Genomic DNA, 15,512 nt, shown 5'->3' with positions numbered 1-15,512 from the left:
AGCAAGGGAACATAAGCTTTTATGCTATTTTATCTTGACTAAACACAGCACTCCTGCCAAGCAATTTTAGATGAGAATTCTGCAATTCTATGCTTAAAGCTTTACAAAGAAACTGTTGTTCTGAAGAACAAGGGCTTTTTTTCTCCTTTTGCTAAGTAGCATATACAGGAAATTGGAAAACTGAAACTCAAGTCCCCAGAAAGCAGTTAAGGAAAAGCAAAACACTACCTGGCAGTGGTATGGCATTATGATTCACTGATAAAAAATAGAAAAGGAAAAGTCAAACCAGAGCATAAAGAAGGTCTAGTAGGTAAGCTGCCTTCTGGATATCACAGGAACAGAATTTTCCAAGGCAGTATGTGTATGAAATATACCCCAATATTTTGGAAGTAAATCCTGACTCATTCTGTACCAAAGGGGCTCCCACTCAGAAAATGCTTTAAGCATCAAAGTAAATTTCTGACCATTCCCTCAACAACATTTCAAGCTAGAAAAAAACTTCAAACAGCTAGTATAAGCATGCTCAAGGTAAACAAGTAAAGGGAACGATGTGAACAGAGGACAAAATTGCTTTGGTTTGGGTGTGAACTTGCTGTTGTACTTTTTCTACAAACCAGTGCACTTATGTACGTACCACAGTGAAGGTTTTCTCTCTCAAAAAGCTTTACAAGTTGCCTTTGCAATTTGGAAATCTTAGTGTTATCACTGAGTTATCCAGTAAACAGTATGAAAAGATAATCTAATTTAACACTCCAAGAGTGGGCACAGGATTAAAGTTTTCTGTCCCACACTTTTTTATAAAGGGTTTCCTAGTAATGACTGTAAACGTCTTATTAGAGCTTTCTTAAATGTCAGTTTCAGGCTCTGACACAAAAATAAATACTCATGTTATTTGCTACAAATGTAATAATGGATTATGAAAAAGTGATGAGTAGATATGTGACAAAAAGTGACGAGCTAATATATGAGTTACACTGACAGTTATTTGCTGCAGGCTCAAAATATTTTCATCCTCTGTATTACTTTTGATATGCATGATCTCTTTAGTCCATTTCTAATTGCCAGTGTAGCACGGCTTGAACTGCAATATGTTGCTAATGGCAACAGTGGTAGTTTCACATGTTTATTTCACTAAAACCTGTTTCACCTTGGAACTGTCCAGCTGGACTTGGATAATGGGTCAGACCTCAGAGCTGTAAGGGAGCTCCCACTGCCTTCAGCAGGGCTGCACCAGCTCCTAGTGACAGAGTGTCTACTCTGACAGTTGCCATATTTTCAAGAAGAAATAAGAGACATGACATTGGCCTTCCTGGAGAAGTATTCCAACACTACACAGATAACCTACACGAACACACACACACACACACACACTTCCTTGCTATGTAAGACAAACACCATACCTCATTCCTTCTGTAGATCTGTTCTGGTAGTTGCGGTAGAGCTGGGGAACACCCAGCATGGCCTCGGTGAACACTGCAAGGAAGCCCAGCGTCTCCACAAAGAGAGATGAGTCCAGCCAGAGGTAAGTGATGTAACCAGTCACACCAGTGAAGGTGAGGACACACTGCAGATAGTCTGTAAACTTGCTCCAATGCCAAAAATAGTTCAAGTCAAAATCTGCAACAGAATAGGAATGGAAGAAGAATCAAACATGTTTTCTCAACCAACTCGAAGTTAATCAGGTGGAATTAAGAACAGGGAAGCATGAGGGAGCCACAGTCAGTCTTTGGCCATAGAGCATGGTAGAAAATGAGGGAAATAATTAAAAAAATAAAACCAAACCAACCAACCAAACACGCTCACCAAAAAAAAATCAAACACAAAAACAACATGAAAAATAAAGAGTCTTGATTTCAAAAACATTTTTTGGGGAGTGTTCAACAAGGAAACAATAAAACGAAGTCTTGCAAACCAATAAAATATTTATAAAAATAACTTTTTAAAAGGAAGCATTTTGAAAATACCTTCATGTATAAAATATGAAGGACTCCGGATACTAAGATCCAGATTTGGATATTAAGGGATGGGGCATCCACAACTGGATACTGGACTCTGGCATAAGAAATGTTTCACAAGAAACTTCACAATACCTAGAACAGGCCCCAAGCACAGCAATGTAAGTGTTCTCTCTCTTAGGTCATTATCTCTACCCTCAAACTGCCTCAATCCAAGCTCCTTAGAAGGTCACTTAGAAGTGTCCTGAGAAGTTCACAGTTCTGTTCCCTGGTGCTGTGCAGCTATGCAGCTGCCTGCGGTGAAGGGTAAGCTGCCATGTGCAGCTGGTACAGTTTTACTGAGACAGGTACAAGACTGAGGCAAGATTCCCCTCTGGAACAAGGCCTCCCACAGACATCACCAGTTTCCACTCCAAAGGCAAAATGTGCTTTGCTCTCACCTTTGCCATTACCAACGACTGCAGGGTGCACACTCATTTCTACATTCATCAGAACAAAATGCTGCACCACACGACTTCCTCTCTTGAGAGCAGGAGAGAAAAAATGAACCAACCATGGCATTTGCTTGGCACATTAACAGCATACCACTGGAAGATATGCAGCTATCTTACTGATGACTAATAAAATATAAAACCCCATAACCATTGACTGTATCACAAAATAATAACATCATTTTTAATAAGAAGAATGCAACAATAACTGTAGGTGCTGTTCCTGCCTTCCTTTCTTAAAAGCACTTTAAGTTAAAAATACCTACTTCAACCTACTGTTAACTACCAAGATGATGAACCACCGTCCTAACAGGGTTATTACAACCAGCCCAAATATGTGCAACACACATCCCTAAAAGATTTTTGTCGCTGCCACCTCAGAAGTAGTAAGAAAGCTACAAAAAAAAGTCCTATTTCTAATTCAGGCAATGAAGATACTGACCTCCACGGACTAACAGCAAATTCAGTGCAAATGGGAATACAGGCACTTAGTTGCCTAAGGATACATATACATGTCAAATAATAGTTTCATTCTCTGCATCTTTTCACACCTTCATATCATTATCAGTCTAGCCCTCAGACACTCCTTATTAACTCTTTTTAATACCTGGCAAACTCATTCCTGAGGACACCTATTGACTGCACCCAGCTGAATCATTTTACTTTGCCACACAAAGAGGGAGGTAAAACTGGCCAGGACCCATACCCAACCTGCAGAATTGTCAGCCACCACCCAGACTGAATGAAAAAAACTGTGGCAAACCCACTGTAAATGTAAATGTTGACTTCCAGTATTTTATGGTAGTGGCTCCTCGGCCTCAATAATTCAGGGACACAAGACACATAGCACATGAGCATCATGCGTTTCTGGAGCTTTGTGAAGGTTTTCCTTTTTGGAGATGAAGGAAGAACAAAATAGAATGAAACAGAAAAAGGAACCACAACCATAAAGGCAGGAAAATCATTATTCAATTTATCTCTATTGCACTTTCTGGAGACAAGGAAAGTCAAGGAGAACCTCTGACGAAGCAGAAGGAATAAGAAACATTCAAAACTCCCATTGCTTTCACTGTGCCTAAGCTACACCTGCACAACATAAAGTAGCAAGGGGTGTAACAGAGTAAATTTACGCTACTTTTGCCGGCTACACCAGCAATAGCAAGCAAATGGCCTGACACTACGCAACAAATCTGACACTATGCAACCATTACATTTGCAAGAGATGCTGTCGGGGACAGAGGCCTTTGGGCATACAATGGGGCCAGAACAGTGAACAGCAAAGAAAATGGGATTAAGAGAAAGAAAAGTTGGGGAGGTCTCAGGCCATTTAAAAAAGCAACCTCCAGTGTAGAAAAGGAGAGCTACTGATGTCTTTTAAGACATAACTGCTTTTACCAGATTATTTCTTCAAACCTTTTGAGATGTGCTCACACAGTCTTTAGTTTCTTCACAGACAGCTAAAGCACTGGCTTTCAATCCTCAAGAAGACGTGTTTCATTTTACTTCAGAGCTCTCGCATTCAAACATGCTGAGTGTCAAACATGCTGAGTGGAAAATTTGCTTTTACTTTCCAGCAAGAGTCATTCAACATTGACACAATGTTCTACAGGTCCTATCTCAGACCAACATCTTAAAACCAGCAACCAGTGGCAGCCATAGGCAAGAACGCATAGAATCACAGAATGGCTTGGGTTGGAAGGGTCCTTAAAGATCTTCTAGTTCCAACCCCCTGCTATGGGCAGCAACACCTTCCACAAGACCAGTTTACTCAGAGGCCCACTCAACCTGGCCTTGAACACTTCTAGGGATGGGGCATCCACAACTTCTCTGGGCAACCTGTTCCAGTGCCTTACCACCCTCACAGTAAAGATTTTTTCCTAATATCCAATCTAAACCTATTCTTTTTCAATTTGAATCCACTCCCCATCTGTCCTATCACTACATGCCCTTGTAAAAAGTCCCTCTCCATATTTCCTGTAGGCTCCCTTCAGGTACTGGAAGGCCACAATTAGGTCACCCCAAAGCCTCCTCTTTTCCAGGCTGAACAATCCCAACTCTCTCAGCCTTTCCTCATAGCGGATGTGCTCCATCCCTCTAACCATCTTGCTGGCCCTCTTCTGGACTTGCTCCACCAGGTCAATGTTCTTACTGTGCTGAGGGCACATCCTTTCAGACAGTTCCAGCCCTAGAAGAGACCACATTGACTCTCGAGATGGCTATGCAGTCACTACACCTTGAATTCTGGGCTCAACAGAATTAGTTTGGATCTGGTTGCTGTGCTGCCATGGGCATGCAGGACCCTTGGTCCCTCACTCACTAAACCTTCCTACTAGCTGTCAGGTCTGCCCTGCATACACTGTGGTTTTCCTCCTGCATTCTCTACATGCTCAAGGCTCCTTTTTAAAATACCCATCCCTAGACACCAAATCCTTATTTCCCCAAGTTCATTTTCATAACAAAAATCAAAGAACTAAAACTACATGCGGGGAGCAGAAGTTTAGGAAGTTCATGAAACAAAAAAAGTCAACATTCACATAGCTACCATGAGGCCAGCTACAAAATCCATGGATCCATGCAAACACTTGAACAGATGCTATCGTGTGAAACAGGACTTCAGCTGAAGCAGGAGAGCTAATTACTAGCACAGGAAAGAGACTGAGATTCTCTTTTGCTCAAAACTGTCATGATGCTAGACAGTCTCTGTTGCACTGCACTAGTTTATTGAGTAAGTTCTAATTTCTGCTATAAATTTTCCTTGGTTATGTTTTCAGGGAAGAAGGGAAGACAAAAAGACGTAAGAACCATCACAACCAATAACCTTGGTAACAGCCTTGCAGAAAAACATCTGAGTTATTTTAAAAACAACCCAATATATAATCACTAATTGCTCTACTTAACAGATGTATATTCCAGATGCAGAAGTCTATTTTAGGACACTACACATCACCACACTCTGCATTACCAAAAAACCTGACCTTTCATATGGGTTTCTCTGGCCCTTACTTGAACTGTTAAAGTGTTTTGCCACATGATTGCTTCTTTTTTAATCGAGGCTAAAACTTATTTTCTTTGACAAACGGTTTCAAAAATTCAAAGGGAAAATAATCACATACCCATCACTTCAAGGTCTGGAAATAAACTATGACTCATTTTTCCAAGTTGCTCCCTTCTCAAGGGGGTCCAAACACATTATGGGAGTAATGGGAGCGATATACTTTCAAAGAAAAAAAATGTTGGTTGTGCTGAGTACTGTGACAGGTACATACAAAAAAGGCTTTTAAATGCTAAAAAAAAGAGAAGGAGTTAGTTTTAAGAACAGAACAAAATCCATATGTGTGTGCAGACTAGTCCTGTCCCAAGAAGATAATCAGAGGACACCAATCAGAGCTCCAGAACTGAATGAAGTTATAAATACTACTACAAACATTATTCATATCTGAAGAAAATTATGAATAATAAATATGATATTGGGATTTTTGCCCCCCCCATCATCCCTTTTCTTTAAAAAGGCAAAACAAGGAGTCCCACTGTATCACATTTCTTTTCTAGCAAACATCTTAAAAACTGTCCAAGTTAAATCTGGATGCACATCTTTCTACTCCCTGAAACAGGAAGGCACTGCTTGCATAGCTTACTGCATTCACTAGCTCCCCATCCTGCCCACAGAGAAATCCATGATGTGAGTTTGTGACCATACTCAGCCGACGCAGTCCAAGCAGTAACTCCCAGTCACTACCATCCTGCATGGATCGGAATTGGCATTACTGCTGTGAAAGGTACTGTATCTTATTACCCATGCCTGAGCTCTTTAATCCACTCAGTGAGCTGCATTTTAAGTATGTTAATCCATTGATAGATGAGAGATTTATGTTGGAAAATCCTACTGATGCTGGGGGAAGTAGCAGCTCAGTAGGTTCTTTGTGCACTGACTGGAGACAACTCTACACAGCTTGAGGGTGAAGAGGGATGCGATTAAAAGACCTCCTCTGGGAGGCACATTGCGTGTCAGATATGAAAAACGTAAAGCAGGCAGAGACAGCATTGTAAATAATCATGGTTAGGACTAGTTGGGGCAAAAAGCGAGTAGTAAATTCAAGATTCTGGTGTGGGATAAATGCCAAGCAACACAAAGAAGAGTTCTCACAGTATCAACTTTCACTTGAGGATGACACAGGGGTCCAAACAGTTACATTATTTTTAGTCAAGACACATTTTATACCAAGCCAGCTACCATGCTAGTTCCTTTTGGGAAAGTGAAGCAAAGACTTTGACATCCTAAAAATTATTTACTGTAGCTCTCAATTTCTCTTCCTAGTTGCATCTTATTTTGTGTCTTGACCTTTCTAATTCTGTACCTACATCCTTGTGCTACACTTACACTCATCCCTAGATATTTGACCCAGCTCTCACTTTTTGGTTGGTTCCTTCCTGGGTTTGAGGTCAATGAAAAGCTCACAATTTTACATTGCCTGTCTTTGCAAGGTGGGAGAGTTTGTATTTGAGCCCTTTGTATAGCTTCACCTAGGAAATAAACTCTTTCCTTGTTATGAAGGCTACTGGTTTTACTTTGTTTTCTCCCGCTCCTTATTATACCATTAATTCAGTCATTCACCCAAACTGCCTCCCATAATTAAACTCTTGACCTCCCGTATGAAAAACACTGCTCACTAACTCATTCTAAGAGCACGTTGGACACTCACTACCCCTGAGTGCCTTTCTAAACAGATGACTGTTTACCTCCTCCCCCCAGTATACAACTAATAATTCTTATGTTTTGGGAGACTGTGGTGCTGTCCAAAGAATGTCTAATTTCCATCATCTAACTGTGGACCACAGTGCCTGCCCACCTGACCTGTCTGTTCCCGTCACAATGATCAAAGGAGTCTAGCCTAAGCAGTCAGATGTCCAGCTCCTCCCTTAAAAACACTAGAATCCAAAACCTCAGGGCTTGGATGCTGTGAAGGAGCCTGATAATGGTAATTTAGCCAACCTGGAACAGTTACAAAATGCAGTCATGGATGAGAATTATTTCAGGTTATTATCCATGGTCTGTTTACTGTAAAATGTACATGCTTTAAATATGCAGGAGCTGGAACCTGTAACTCTCCGCTCTCCCTGTGGGTCTTAGCTATTGGGCTACGGTGCAAGAGCCTCCTCCTCACTTGCTTTTTTGCTTGTGTCAAGAACTTGTGGTCTCTGCTGTAAAAGAGGTTCAGTTCTGAGCAGCAGGCAAATATGAATGCCACTCCTCATCCCAGCCTGGCAACTAGGGCAACTCTTCGGACAGTTGGAAGATGCAGACTTGTATCCCCAGGCTGACAAAAGAAATTAACTCAGACCTCTCACACCTCAAATGAGTGCTCTAAGCTATACACAGTTCCTGCACTCAGCAGCGGCATCTTAAAATAAATAAATTTTGCCATGTTCTCTGAAGAGGACTTGGGAGGCACCTGCCACAGAAGGTAGGGCCCAGGCAGTGGATTCTGAAAAGGAGACTTTTACACTTGCAGTCCTCCAGCTGCGGCAAATCCTCAGACTTTTGCCTCAGGCATTAGCTGTCTGGCAATCCCGATTTCAGCTGTCTCATCTTAAAACAGCAGCAGGATTACAGAGAAGGACACTGGCTAGCACTTCTCATCTTGCTCATTCTGAGCAGCTCCCAGTCAGAAGGTGGGTTTCTCTGATCCTCTGTTCTGAAATTCCTGCATACCCAACAGGGTACCCAGGAAATAACTGGGGTGACAAGAGCAGCAAGGCTCTGTAGGACTGTTACCAGGTGATCCATAACTTCTCTCTCTCTCATTATCTACATATCCAGCTAGGCACTTTCCTCTTTTCTTCCAGAAAGAAGGAAGGAAGCAGCATTAGACAGCGAGAATTGACAGATTTGGATTTTCTTTCTTCCTTTTTTAAGAAGTGATAGAAACCTGCAAATGCTGTCTGAAGCCAGCATTTCTTTTACACTCACTGGGACTGAAAAGGGACTTGTTATCTTTCACTCATGGTACAAAAGAGAAGAAGTGAGAGCTTAGCACCAAAAACTTCTAGCTCTGATCCAAACCACTGTCCTTTGAAAAAAAGTTCAGGAATCCACCATCTTGCATCATCTCTATCAGGAGACAGTGTTCTCCATCTCCATTCCTTCAGGCCCATGAACTAGGAATTTCTGTATCTCTGTGTACTTCTAGGTGTCTGCTCAGCCCTGTCACCACAGTACTTCAGCATCTCTCAAACCTTCTCTTCCACAGGCTGTTGTCATCTGGCCTTCACGCTGACTTGTAGGCAAACACTGCCCCTTTTTCCCTTCTAGCGCATCTAAGATGGGAGTAAAATATTCCAGAGGGTCTTGAACCCTTTCTGAAAATATCACCCCAGCCTATACTAAACAAATTACTCCCATTCAATGAAACTCATTTTTGACATCCCTTGGCCCCTAGGGTGCCTTGCCTTGGCCACATATAGACTAATGTCAATTTCCTTAAAGCCAGTCCTCTTAGGATTTCACTCTCCTTAAAGGCCCCGCACAAGTCCTCTAGTTAACAAAAAGTAATCAGCAGGTTTTCATGTGAGAGGGGGACAATGTCACATCTTAATTGCAGAGAAAAAGCCTGAAAGCCTCACCCACATAAAACTTGAAGATCAAAAAAAAAAAAAACTTTTGTTTTTAAAAGCTCACTGGAGGTTTCAGTACTTGATGGGAGGACAGAACACCTGATAGCAGAAGTTCAAGTCTGATGAAACCTCCTCTATATCAACATTACCCCTATCTCCCCTCAGTCATCTCCTCTAGTCTGAAGGCAAATACTTGACTTGATTTTCTTTGCTTCATTTTATGTGTTGTCATCATCTCCTAAAATCTTTTATGCTGGGTCTCTGTTTTGTCACATCAGGTTCATGCTTTTTCCCTCCCATCAGGTTTATTACCCGCTCTTCTTCCTCCTTCTCAAAAAAAATTACACATAAGTGGCCTGACATGTTTTCAGCACTGCCTCCCCCATTCAGGGCTTTACATTCATTTTTCATACTGTCTCCCAGCACAACATACCTACAAGCATTAGCAACCGCTCTGCCTTTCCCCTTAGGAAGCTATGAGATCCACTCTACCTCCTCACCAAAGGGAATTATAAATACCACACTAATGCACTGGTACATATGAAAAAGTCAAACAATCCACATTCTATTTCATAACACCCTGCCTTTCCCATTAATGTGCTACTTCCCTGATTTTACAGCCTTTGGTTTAAGGGAAGCCTCTGAATACCACTTAGTACAGTGGTCTTCACCAGAGATAATTAGCAGTGACACCTATATCGACCATTTTGTGACCCTTAAAGAACAGCAATTTAAAAGTTACACTTTAGTCTGAAAGTTTTAACCCTGCTGCTAACAACACAGAGGAGAAGTAAGAATTAAAAGCTAAATGAAAATATTCATACCCTGGGCACATCCTGTGCAGCTTTTGCTGTGCTATCTGCAGTGTAATTTACTTTGTACAGAGCTTCAGTTTATAGGAGTCTCATGGTGAAGAGGAAAAACAAAAATTTAGAGAAAAATGCAGTTATATAAAGCCACAAAATTAGGTTGACCTTTAACTCATCTTTGAGATTTTCCACTGTCTTACAAGAGGATGCAAAATTGTTTACATCACTTGTGCTGCACTGTTATCAGCCCTGTCAAAATTTTAATTTGTTTGTCTATATATACACCTAAATATACCTGCATACAAACACATACCTCTTCCTCACATTACAACTGCTAATCTTATAAGCACTGAAAATAAAGCAAAATTATAAAAGCAACCAGGGAAGAACAAAGGAGTTTTTGTTCTAATACAGAGGAAGGTTTAGCAAGTATGGTATCTGTGAAGAAGGCTGCAGCTGTTGGGCTCAGAAACTGGTGGTGAATGACAGCTAAGCTGGGAAATCCACATGGAGCAGCACAGCACAGCACAGCCATCTCTGCACATCACTGTGAGTAACCAATTTTGGGGAAGCCAGAAGCAAACTCCTACCCCAGTCCCTCCAACAAAAAGCCTGCAGAAAAGTACTGGTCTAGTCTCTTCCAAAGCAAGGACATTTCTTGGAGTTCTCCAGATGGAAGATCCTTTCGAGGCAATCTTGCAGCAGGTACACCTGCAACCCCCTACCAATCCACCTTGTGCAACATATGCTAACCAAACTCTGTCTCGTTCCCAAGTTCAGAGAGAGAAAACACCAGGTCTGTACTCCTGGAGTATTAGTAGACCACGCTTAATTAGTAAGATTAGGAGAAGAAAAATGACAGAGAACCACCACCACAGATACATAAATGCCAATATTGCTACTAGGGCAAGGCACTTAAGCCTAGATATTTCTAAATCAAGGTAGTTATAGGACTGTATTTCCTCTGTGGAGACTGGCTTCCCCAGCAGCATCACTACTGAAATTACCTACTGTGTTACTGCTACTTTTGCCTGTTCAGTACAGAACTCTCTCCTCTTTCTCTTCTAACGTATTGACGTTCTTAGTCACTGTGTCCAGGAGACTGTCTCAACAGCTGGCAAAAGCAGCAATTAGCTGACATAACAAGCTGACTGACAAAGGAAAGCAGCCTAATAACTAGGCAGATCATGGGGCTTGGAAAGCCACCGGCATGAGATAACTGTGGCCCAAAGGAATTAGTGCTACGGAAAATAAGCCATGAAAGCCTTGAAAGGTGGAGTAAAAGCAGCAAAAACAGCTTCAGAAACCATGTGACTCAGAGAGATGATGAACCTCAGGAGGAAATCCTCCTCTAAAGGTGCAGCATGGCAGTGAAATGGGAAGCCACAAAATGGGAAGCACAGTTTTGATGATTCTGGGCAGCAAATGTTTTCAACACTCCTGATTCTGCTCACCTCCTATACCAAGAGCATCAAAAATCCCACTGCCAGATAAACTAAAGCAGTAAGTCCCCCAACCCTTCATCTGCAAGTACAGCTGTGAAGTAAGGCCTTTGCTCCCAACTGTGCTGATGGTGGAGGCGGTAGATAAGAGCTAAGCTCACTCTTCTTTTGGTCAGATACGCCTTCCTATGCTAACTATAGAAAGAGACTTCTTTTTCTGACAGCAAGATAAGCAGGGATAATGAGAACGTCAGAGCAAGAAGAACGTGTAGTACCAGGTTACTATTTTTACAGTAATTTTAACAATATTTTACACTATCCTCAGCATGGTTTATCTCAGCTATCACCCACAGCGCTACCAGGCAGTACACAAAGGTCTCTAAAAAAGACTAAAATGGAGTAAGTTAAGCACTGCAGAGCAGGCAGCCTTTGCTCTAAAATTCTAGTAGCTGGGAGTTATAAACTCTCTATGAAAACAGTTTAATTTCTTTTGAATAGTACTGAAACTGATTCTTTGCAGTTTAAGTCTCAGAAAATATCAAGACTACTATAATATTAGAAACAATATGCACTTATCATACCCCCTCTCATTCAAAGACTGTAATTAAAGAGATGAGTATTTAGAGAGATTTAAGAATTACAAAGCCAAGCTGTGCATGAGGCCAGATGTAGGTTGCCTCAGATACCACCATGCCAGGGATTACAATGCGAGGTTGCATGTACAACACAGCAACTCTGGAAGTAACTGTCAGGTAATACTTCTCCACCTTTTGAACTGCAGAACTCTGGGGAGAATGCCGAGTAGCCAGTAACGTGCCTAAAGATAAATGATCCCTCTCTTTTTCAGCCTTGTCTGACCTTGACTTGCCTGAGACCCTATCTCCTCTATTGTAAAGACACCACAAAAAGAAGATATTTATGCTATTTTTTTTTTCAGATACTGAAGTCGGGCACTCTTTTGTGCATGTGTAAGTATGTCTACTACACAAAGCTAAACACTCTTCCTAAAAATATAAAGTCGTCTCCTCATTTAGAACTTTTGGGGGAAAGTTTAAACCTAGTTTCCTAGGTAACCCACCACCAGCCAAGACAAATTCTAGCCCCAAAACTGGCCCTACTAATTTAGCATCCAAACGGAATAATGCCTTGTGCAGCTGACTCCTTTGCTAAAATAATGTGACGTGACCTGCTAAACATCTCTTGGCAACTGCCTCAGTTAACCTCAGAATAACTCATTTTAGTATCAATAGTTTAACACCTCAAAATTACTACAAGCATGTAGGAAATTGTAGGAAGCTTTTGGCTCTTTTTTTCCCTCGCCTCTCTCCTCTGCCCAGTCCCTGCTACACACACAAAAATGTCAGACGTGTTTTCTTCAATTACCTGAACTGCATTACAAAGATGCTTATATCCCAAAAAGACAGCACAATCTACTCCATTTCATAGGGCTTTCTTTCAAATATCTATTGTAGTTGATAATAATAGCGTAGGCTGGTGAAAAAGAATCCCGTTTCACAAAAAAATTTTGTATTTCTGGATTTTTATTCTATGCTGGAATAAAAAGAAAGACTTTGGGAAATCTGGGGGAGGATGAAGAGAGAGGCAAACATACAGATGGGATTTAGGAAATAAGTTGAAATTTTTAACATCTCTGATTTGAATTAAAGACCTTCCACCTAGGTTTTTCCATGTCCTGAGGGAGCACCTGGTCATGAGCCTAATGCCCATTCAGGTCTGGAAGCATCTCCTGTCAGCAAAAATTCTGACCAATTTTGACCAAACAAATTAATTGCAATAATTTATGTGCATGTGTTTGTGAAGACATGACAATTCACCAGTGACAACCAAAAATCAATTCACAAATTTCAGGCCAGCAGTAGCAGAAAAATCTCAACTTATAACTTCTCATTTGCTACCATAAACACAATTTAAGTATACCGAAATTTGTAAGGTTGACTATGGAAATTCACCTACTGTGTTTTTTTAAAAAATGTAGGTAGATAAAGCTGGCAATAATTTTGAACTCCGTGTGACTTTCTAGGGAAAGGGGAATAAAAAAGGACTTCTTGTAGTACGTTTTCCAGAACCTACATACCTGCAGTCTTCCCTCATGACCTTTAAACCAAAACTCACTCTATTTTACAGCAGCAAGTCTGCACATATCTAAGTTACTGTATACTGACCCCAAACAGTAGGAATTTCCACCCAAATTACTTCATTGCATTAGCAGAAAGAATTTAAAGGAAGGGAGACCAGTAGAGCTTCACTTCAGTGCTTGCAAACTGCCTTATTGATTACAGCACTTGTAACTGGAAGAGCTGAGACAGAGCTACCCTGCAACAGAATTTCCCTTTCAACTTCCCAGCTATTTAGTCTGACCACAGATAAATCCCTGCTTTGACAAGAGCAGTGGTTGTTATGCAAGATGCCACTTCTGAATACCACAGTTTCTGAACACCTTGTGCCTGTGGTTTAATACTCCATAGTTAACAAATCTTCAAGATCTGATTAGAAAGGCAATGGTAGCAGATTTAAGTAAGTGGCTCTGTCATGAAGAGTTTGGTGATGACATAGGTGTGCATTCACAAATTGTGCACATTTCGCAGCAGAATTTTAAGTCCTTCTCATCCCCCTCAAGCTGTAACAGGACAAATGTTTAGCTCCTTGAAGCATTTCTCACTGAAGCCACAAAAAGTGGGCTTTTCTCTTTTAAGATTTTACACAAAAAAAAAAGAACAAGCCTGTATTTTAAACCAGATCTGTTCACTTATTTAGTTCAAAACATAATTCCACAAACTGTTCTGTCAGTACAACTGAGGGGGCAAGAATGAGTGGGGGGAAAAAAGAAAAAAGAGAATCAAGAATAGCTTCAGCATTGCTGCTAAGCATCCTGGCACCCAGCCATTGCTGGAGGCAAAAGACTTTGGCTGTTATGCCCTTTTATAAATAATTTTACTTTTAAAAAGGACAATAAAAAATCTTCACACCAAAACAGGCAGAAGACAGTGAACTGGCAGTGTTGATCAGTGAGATGACTTTGCCACCACAGGGCATCATCCTTTTATCCCTGGCCAAGTGGTACAGGGATTTGCCCTCCATGCTGCGTCCCTTATGCACTGTGTACTCAGGAGTGCAGGGGATGCAGAGAATGATGACAATGTAGTGAACCATAAACAATGAGCTGTCAAACAACAGTCCTATCCACAAATCTCTCATTAAATTTCTGAGTTCTGCTGTGAAGAAACAGTGAATCTCTTCAAAGAGTGAGCAGTTCTTTGACATCTACTGTACACAGAAATTTATGAGGAACTTGTGGATAAGACTATTTTAAGCCATTTCAATATTAAGTTTGCTCTATTCCCTAAGTGCAGTTACTTGTTCTACTACAACCTACTCTCAACAGGGGGTGAAGAAAGGCATTAGGGAGTAAAGAGTGTCTCTGAAGACACAGTAAAAATTCTAAGGCAAAAGACATTTTCTTAAAATAACTGCTCCTGATTTTCACATGCAAAGACAAGAAAGAGCAGCAGTGGAAAACCTCAACATAAGCAAGGAGTCATTGCAAGTTTTTCGTGGTTTGTATACATGGCCAAAAAAATGAGGGTGATGGGAAGCAGAGAATTTCAAGACCAGTAGCTTTTTTTCCAAGGCTATACAAACTGGAGACAAAGAGGGGAAAAAATTTTTACCTAGCAACAACTGCAGTTTGTGACATTGAAAAAGCAACCTACTAAAAAGTCACTTTAAGTAAGGAGGGGATGGCATAATTTTTATTATCATGAATATAAACGTCAAGTTTCAAAGATTAACTACACACAGAGGCACACACAAAAAACGCAGCAAGCTTGTAAAGGCTACTGAAGTGTGTGTAAAACCAAAGCAGTCTATGTATTTTAGAAACAGCAGCACTGGTCCTTATTTTGATGGGAAAAAATTCTGACACTCGTATACCTTAAGCGAAGAACAGAGATGTTCTGAATATTTAAAATGTTGCATCTCCCAAATTCTCTTCGGACTTTTTAGGTGCAATGGGTTATAGTAAAAAAGACAGCTTTAAGCAGCTATTAAAAATAAAAAAACATTTATCTGAAAACTCAGGATCTGTCTTCCTTTCACTGGTTTCTATGTCTCGCTGGAATCGGACATGATGAACAAGACCATTTTTTTTTAAACGTACAATGCAAGTAAAAATAAATCTGTCAG

At 40.8% G+C, this 15,512-nt stretch overlaps 1 protein-coding gene across 3 annotated transcripts in view; it reads right to left on the bottom strand.

Moving 5' to 3' along the window:
- SLC66A2 (solute carrier family 66 member 2) overlaps positions 1–15,512 on the bottom strand; it is a 73,811-nt gene that overhangs the window by 19,448 nt on the left and 38,851 nt on the right. For all 3 annotated transcript variants that reach the window (XM_027721502.2, XM_039379099.1, XM_027721504.2), the window contains one exon: positions 1,401–1,617. In XM_027721502.2, coding sequence (XP_027577303.1) covers positions 1,401–1,617 — 217 coding nt within the window. The remainder of the gene's footprint in view (positions 1–1,400; positions 1,618–15,512) is intronic.

The sequence above is a fragment of the Pipra filicauda genome, unplaced genomic scaffold, assembly GCF_003945595.2.
Source record: "Pipra filicauda isolate LSUMZ 115617 unplaced genomic scaffold, ASM394559v2 scaffold155_size1731166_pilon, whole genome shotgun sequence".
Taxonomy (NCBI): Eukaryota; Metazoa; Chordata; class Aves; order Passeriformes; family Pipridae; genus Pipra; species Pipra filicauda.
Note: the sequence above shows the minus strand (reverse complement) of the source record. Positions and strands in the feature narration are given on the sequence as shown.